Source organism: Tachyglossus aculeatus, chromosome 4, assembly GCF_015852505.1.
Source record: "Tachyglossus aculeatus isolate mTacAcu1 chromosome 4, mTacAcu1.pri, whole genome shotgun sequence".
NCBI lineage: Eukaryota > Metazoa > Chordata > Mammalia > Monotremata > Tachyglossidae > Tachyglossus > Tachyglossus aculeatus.
Window position 1 is genome coordinate 54790860 of NC_052069.1, and position 8081 is coordinate 54798940.

The window sequence follows — 8081 nt, forward strand, 5'->3', positions numbered from 1 at the left end:
CAATAAATTTATCCATTTACCACTGCCTAAAAATAGCCACAGAAGAAAGTTCCAGTGGAAGCTTCCACAGTGAGCTTACAGTGTAGATGGGAATATTAATAGTTTAGTATTTTATGCTATTAATATTTTCATATAAGAATAATAACGATGGTATTTGTTAAGCGCTTACTATGCGCAAAGCACCGTTCTAAGCGCTGGGGGGAATGCAAGGGCTTCAGGTGGAAGACAAGAAAACGATGAAAATAGAATTCAAGCAAGACTGCCAAGTGCTACTATAGAAAACTCTCACGGGATATTGTAATAATAATGGCATTTATTAAGCGCTTACTATGTGCAAAGCACTGTTCTAAGCGCTGGGGAGGTTACAAGGTGATCAGGTTGTCCCACGGGGGGCTCACAGTCTTAATCCCCATTTTACAGATGAGGTCACTGAGGCCCAGAAGTGACTTGCCCAAAGTCACACAGCTGACAATTGGCAGAGCCGGGATTTGAACCCATGACCTCTGACTCCAAAGCCCGTGCTCTTTCCTACTGAGCCACGCTGCTTCTCTAATACACTGTTTATTTCCAAAGGATCTATTGTAATGGACATAAATAAATTTCTGCGGTCTGTTTCTAGTAAGAAAATGTTTTTCCTGACAATTGATCTGAATTAGGGACTCATGCATGGCATACAATTCATCTTTCCAGAGAAATGATAGAATTCATCATTTGAGAGAGAAAAAGGATATGCCTTTTCCTGCAAACAGTGTATAATAATAATAATGGCATTTATTAAGCACTTACTATGTGCACAGCACTGTTCTAAGCGCTGGGGACGTTACAAGGTGATCAGGTTGTCCCACGGGGGGCTCCCAGTCTTAATCCCCATTTTACAGATGAGGGAACTGAGGCCCAGAGAAGTGAAGTGACTTGCCCCAAGTCACACAGCTGACAATTTGGCGGAGCCGGGATTTGAACCCATGACCTCTGACTCCAAAGCCCGGGCTCTTTCCACTGAGCCACGCTGCTTCTCCATTATTTCCTATTGGATGAATTTATGCTATGGCATGGCATAGCAGATAGAGCATGGGCTTGGGAGTCAGAAGGTCACGAGTTCTAATCCCGGCTCCGCCACTTGTCTGCTGTGAGACCTTGGGCAAGCCGTTTCACTTTTCTGTGCCTCGGTTACCTCATCTGTAAAATGGGGATTGAGACTGTGAGCCCCACGTGGGACAGGGACTGTGTCCACCCGAGTGCTTAGTACAGTGTCTGGCACATAATAATAATGATGGCATTTATTAAGCGCTTACTCTGTGCAAAGCACTGTTCTAAGCGCTGGGGAATTTACAAGGTGATCAGGTTGTCCCACGTGGGGCTCACAGTCTTAATCCCCATTTTACAGAGGAGGTAACTGAGGCCCAGTGAAGTGATTTGCCCAAAGTCATACAGCCGACAAGTGGCAGAGCCGGGATTTGAACCGATGACCTCTGACTTCAAAGCCCGGGCTCTTTCCGCTGGGCCACGCTGCTTCCACATAGTTAAGTGCTTAACAAAGACCATCTTAGTACTATTATTACTATTGAAATATTGAACTTTATCCATGGAGAGAGATGACGGTAGTGGTGGTAGTGAGAGATATAGGTAGCTCCTCGCTGATAGACCACTGGAATCTGACCTGTTCTTAGTCTCCTGAAGGCATTCTCAGTTCTGCCGTTGTACATACTCAACTTAAATCCAGACGGTGGTAGTGGGAGAGCTAAACCCCTTTCTTCGGTCCTTCTTCGTTACTCTCCCTTTTCTCCGTCTTCATCACTCCAAAGAGACTGCAGACTGCGTCCCGGCTTTTTCCTCCCTAACATCAGCCTCCAGAACTGGGACATCCCAGAGATGGTCACTGTTGTCCAGTAGAGCTTTGACCTCAATCAATCAATCAATCAATCGTATTTATTGAGTGCTCACTGTGTGCAGAGCACTGTACTAGGCGCTTCGGAAGTACAAGTTGGCAGCATATAGAGGCGGTCCCTACCCAACAGTGGGCTCACAGTCTAGAAGAGTGGGTTCACAGTCTAGAAGACCTCAGATTGTGAGGTTGCAGAGCCGGCCCATGGTCCCAGCTCTTCCCTCCCAGGCAAGTCACATCTCTGTTGACGGCACTACCATCCTTCCCGTCTCACAAGCCCGCAACCTTGGTGTCATCCTCGACTCTGCTCTCTCGTTCACCCCTCACATCCAAGCCGTCACCAAAACCTGCCGGTCTCAGCTCCACAACATTGCCAAGATCCGCCCTTTCCTCTCCATCCATACCGCTACCCTGCTCGTTCAAGCTCTTATCCTATCCCGTCTGGACTACTGCAGCAGCCTTCTCTCTGATCTCCCATCCTCGTGTCTCTCCCCACTTCAATCCATACTTCACGCTGCTGCCCGGATTGTCTTTGTCCAGAAACGCTCTGGGCATGTTACTCCCCTCCTCAAAAATCTCCAGTGGCTACCAATCAATCTGCGCATCAGGCAGAAACTCCTCACCCTCGGCTTCAAGGCTGTCCATCCCCTCGCCCCCTCCTACCTCCCCTCCCTTCTCTCCTTCTCCAGCCCAGCCCACACCCTCCGCTCCTCTGCCGCTAATCTCCTCCCCGTGCCTTGTTCTCGCCTGTCCCGCCGTCGACCCCCGGCCCATGTCCTCCCCCTGGCCTGGAACGCCCTCCCTCTGCCCATCCGCCAAGCTAGCTCTCTTCCTCCCTTCAAGGCCCTACTGAGAGCTCACCTCCTCCAGGAGGCCTTCCCACACTGAGCCCCCTCCTTCCTCTCCCCCTCGCCTTCCCTTCCATCCCCCCATCTTACCTCCTTCCCTTCCCCACAGCACCTGTATATCAATCAATCGTATTTATTGAGTGCTTACTGTGTGCAGAGCACTGTACTAAGCGCTGTATATATGTTTGTACATATTTATTACTCTATTTATTTTACTTGTACATATATATTCTAATTATTTTATTTTGTTAATATGTTTGGTTTTGTTCTCCTCCTTCCCTTTCCCACAGCACCTGTATATCAATCAATCAATCATATTTATTGAGCACTTACTGTGTGCAGAGCACTGTACTAAGCGCTGTATATATGTACATATGTTTGTACATATTTATTACTCTATTTTACTTGTACATATCTATTCTAATTATTTTATTTTGTCAATGTTTGGTTTTGTTCTCTGTCTCCCCCTTCTAGACTGTGAGCCCACTGTTGGGTAGGGGCTGTCTCTATGTGTTGCCAACTTGTACTTCCCAAGCACTTGGTACAGTGCCCTGCACACAGTAAGCGCTCAATAAATACGATTGATTGATTGATCCACTTCGCCCCTGCAGACCCTGCTTCCTCCCATCCTGGGGAAGTCCTTTTGGAGGTAGAAGAATCAGGGGCCCAATCCTAACCCAAGCTGAGCCCAGCTAAGTGTGGCACTTCCACGGGAGGATGGAGGGCATTCTACCAGGACACTTGTTTCCAGGCGCTACTGAAATTTGTAGGCTCGTTGGTACCCTGAGGCCTATTGGAGGGCACAGTCCTCTCTGGCCCAGGCTCATCAGCAGAGATCCGGAGGAATTGTGCTGCAAGGAGGAGAGGCAACAGAGTATCTTATGTTTGCCCTGCTCAAGGCTCTCACGGGCTTTACTGGGTGCAGGCCAGTGAGCCCTGGACCCACAGCCAGGAACTAACCGAGGGAAACAGTGGAGACCGTGACGGAATAAAACAGGGGCGAAAACAGAAAATTCCAAGAAGTATTTAATGGACATCACTCAGTGTTCTTAAAGTACATGTGTTTTGAGTTGTAAGCCAATTGTAATGAATCTGCATAGCTTCAGCGTGGCTCAGTGGAAAGAGCACGGGCTTTGGAGTCAGAGGTCATGGGTTCAAATCCCGGCTCCGCCAACTGTCATCATCATCATCATCATCAATCGTATTTATTGAGCGCTTACTGTGTGTAGAGCACTGTACTAAGCGCTTGGGAGGTACAAATTGGCAACATACAGAGACAGTCCCTACCCAACAGTGGGCTCACAGTCTAAAAGGGGGAGACAAAATCGAACAGACTACAAAATAAAATAGAATAGACATGTACAAGTAAAATAAATAAATAAATAAATAGAGCGATAAATATGTACAAACATATATACATATATACGGGTGCTGTGGCTGTCATCTGTGTGACTTTGGGCAAGTCACTTCACTTCTGTGCGCCTCAGTTCCCTCATCTGTAAAATGGGGATGAAAGCTGTGAGCCCCCCGGTGGGACAACCTGATCACCTTGTAACCTCCCCAGCGCTTAGAACAGTGCTTTGCACCTAGTAAGCGCTTAACAAATACCATCATTATTATTATTATTATTCTGTCAGTAGAGTTTGACATATTTCGAAGGCACCATAAGCTGTTGAGTAAATACAAGTCATAAAACCTTTTACACACATCTGTTGTAAAACTGAAAAAAAAAATGTATTTTTATAATTGACGTTGGTATCCCAGAGTGAGAGGGTTAGATTGTAGGTGTTCTGGTACCATTGAAATCCATAACCCAAGGAGAAAACAGGAGGGCGGATCCCTACCCTTCCTAGGTTACATGGGTTCTCTTGGCTTTTCTAATTTTCTAATAGGGTCCCTTCACCCCTCCCCATTTGTCTTCAATGGCCATTGCCTCTAGCCCAGATATTGGCTCACAAATCAATAAAAAAAATAGCCTCCAAGGGTATTTTAAAATCCCTCTCAGTTCCTTGCCGTGGGTAAGTGGGAGAGGGGTGGTATAGTGGATAGATCACGGGCCTACCCGGTAAGGTCACGGGTTCTAATCCCGGCTCCGCCACTTGTCTGCTGTCTTGGGCAAGTCACTTAACTTCTCTGTGCCTCAGTTACCTCATCTCTAAAGTGGGGATTAAGACTATGAGCCCAACATTGGACAACTCGATTACCTTGGATCTAACCCAGCACTTAGAACAGTGCTTGGCACGTAGTAAGCGCTTAACAAATACCATTATTATTATTATTATTATTATTATTATTATTATTATTATTATTATTATTATTGAATTGGTTTGAACTCCAGGAACTGGGACTGACAGCCAGAACTGGGAGAAGATTCACTAGGTAACCCAAAAGAAAATGACAGAAGAGTCCATTTGTTCATGCCATCATTTTGTTTGGTCACGGCTCGTCTTTAATAAGAAGCTTCAGTGAAAAGCGTTCCGATTTTTTTTTGTTTGTATTCAATCTTTTCTGTCTTTTACCTAATTCCAGATAGTAAAAAATAGATATAATGGGAAACTTTCCAGCCAGAGGTTCCAGACTGAAGTATTCTGTTTTTGAAAACCTTCCAAAAACCACCCATAGAATCTTTCATTGAACATTTCAAGTTAAAAAAAAAAATTGGGGAAACAAATTCCTTAACGTGTTTTTTTTTTTTCCTTCCCATTTAGTGTCTTTTTCTTTGGAGCTATTCTTGTAATAGCAGCTACATTTCTTTACGGTTACGTTCCCAAACCTTCAGGAAACCCTACCAAAGCATAGTTAGCTATCAACGTACTTTTCAAGACTGCAGTAGGAGCCTCAGCCTCCTGTACACAAAGGACTTCAACAGGGATTCTAAGGAAAATCTTGTTGGACTGAGCGGGATCAAGAGAGTTAAATGATTGGAACGGATAGTCGGAAAAGCGGTCAGTCCAGAAATCAATCAGTGGAAATGATCAATCAGTGGAGTCAATCAGTGGAAAGGAGGTGCGTAAGTCTTTGACGAAATAAATGCAAATGGAAAAATTCTGGCACATTTAAAAATTAAAAAAAAAAAACCACAAAACTTGAAAGGAACAAAGCGTTTCTAGTAACTAAGATTAAGAATGTTTACAACTTGTTCTCTGAGGTGAGCTACAGATATTTTACTATTTTGCTGCAAAATATGTCCTATGCACTCTTTGCAAGAGCACATGACATTTGTCAGGTATCAGTTTTTGCAAATCAAAAATAGTTAATCTTAGTAAATGTTTTTAAACTTAGTGTATAGATCTATCAAATCACACAATATAATTCATAGTTCAAAAATTATGTTCATAAATTGTTTCTTATTGAAGCTGTGAAAACTGAAGTATGGTTTGAAAGACATTTTCACACGGCTAGGATTTTTATATTTATAGAAAGACCAGAAACATGAATTTTGTTTGCTAAATTACATAAAATTGATAAAGTAATGTTCTGAGTCTCCCATTTCAGAAGATAACTCATGTTTAAGACTGAATACATAGATTTATATTTCACCTAAATATATGGGGGGTTTGCATTAAAGATAAATTATTGACTTGGATTTCCTTCTGCTTCTGAATGTTAGAGCCTTAATATTACTTTGAAGATTTGTATGTGGTTTAACCTGTTTTAGAGTTTTTAATTGTAATTTAAAAGAAAGAATGTACTTAAATATAAAATAATTTAAAATATATCACATTTTTGTCTGCAGCAGCTTCTTTTGAAGCCATTATGGATTATTATGTATATAATGTACCTGATTACAGAGTTTTTAATTGGGTGTTTTATAATCTATTTAAAGAGTCTTCATGAAGAATTTTTAGTTTGAGTGTCGGTGAGGTGAGACCAAAATGATTTTTTTGAGCCATTCCAGAGCTATGAAATTATATCCACCAAATAGTATATTGTTTCAATTAATGTGCAGAACTTTTTAAAAGCAATTCCGGGGATAATTGAAGGGAATGTATTTTACACTCAAATGTTGTCAAACAATAAAATCCCTGTTCCCCCTTTTCTCCAAAAGCTAAAACTGAGTTTGGGCAAAAATTCCTTGCTGACATCCTGTTCTGGAGTAATTGAATTATGAGCACAAGTAATATGAGTGTTTAGTGTCATTCACGTAATCTCTTCTAAATCAGTATCTGAAGTGTTATAAAGGTGGTAAGAAGGTCTTTTTTTAAATATTGTGACTCTGAGTCAAGCATTTGAGGGCATCATCATTTAAGAGTGGGGTTTAAGACTGTGGATCCTGCGAACCTCAGAGAAAGCAGGCCCCCCCAGCTTGGAGACAAGACGAGGAAACTGGGGGTATTGACTCCAGTCTGGAGGTTTGTGAAATGGAGCTACCATCTTAACTATCTTCTCCCCACGTCTAGGAGTTGCCTTTTCTTTTGCTTTCCAGTCTGGGCTTTCACCAGGTATCACTTTATGGGATTTTGAACCGGCAGTGGAAACCAAGCGGTTCCGGGACTAGAAGGAGAGAGAACATTCAGTCACCTCCTTCAGGAGCAGCTGGGGAAGATACTGTTTCCATTTTGGGCGCTGCTTTTTGGATGGCCACCCAAAATTTCAAAATTCTCAAGCCTTAGATGCCCCAAATTCCAAGTTGAGATTTAGAGAGATCCGTTAATGCAATGTGAGTAGTCAACCAAATAGTAAATGTTTGAATTGCTGAGATAATTTGGCCTCTCACGATTTCTGTTATTTCTGGCACTTCACTTAAGCAACATTGGTATGGTAATGTGTATGCAAGCATGCCCTTGCTGAGGTGGTAATGGGCTTCAGGTGGAAGACAAGAAAATGATGAAAATATAATTCAAGCAAGACTGCCAAGTGCTACTATAGAAAACTCTCACGGGATATTGTAATACACTGTTTATTTCCAAGGGATCTATTGTAATGGACATAAATAAATTTCTGCGGTCTGTTTCTAGTAAGAAAATGTTTTTCCTGACAATTGATCTGAATTAGGGACTCATGCATGGCATACCATTTATCTTTCCAGAGAAATGATAGAATTCATCATTTGAGAGAGAAAAAGGATATGCCTTTTCCTGCAAACGGTGTATAATAATAATAATGGCATTTATTAAGCACTTACTATGTGCACAGCACTGTTCTAAGTTCTGGGGAGGTTACAAGGTGATCAGGCTGTCCCATGGGGGGCTCACAGTCTTAATCCCCATTTTACAGATGAGGTAACTGAGGCCCAGAGAAGTTATGTGACTTGCCCAAAATCACACAGCTGACAAGTGGCGGAGCCGGGATTTGAACCCATGACCTCTGACTCCAAAGCCCAGGCTCTTTCCACTGAGCCACGCTGCTAT

At 42.9% G+C, this 8081-nt stretch overlaps 1 protein-coding gene across 4 annotated transcripts in view; it reads left to right on the plus strand.

Annotated features, from left to right (window-relative positions):
- SLC35A3 (solute carrier family 35 member A3) overlaps window positions 1–7317 on the plus strand; it is a 71452-nt gene extending 64135 nt beyond the window's left edge. For 3 of the 4 annotated variants that reach the window (XM_038744773.1, XM_038744774.1, XM_038744775.1), the window contains one exon: window positions 5439–6979. In XM_038744773.1, coding sequence (XP_038600701.1) covers window positions 5439–5529 — 91 coding nt within the window. In that variant the 3' untranslated portion in view covers window positions 5530–6979. Of the gene's footprint in view, window positions 1–5438; window positions 6980–7156 lie in introns of those variants that run through there. The other variant, XR_005450355.1, reaches the window with a different exon arrangement.
- The last annotated feature ends 764 nt before the right edge of the window (window positions 7318–8081 follow it).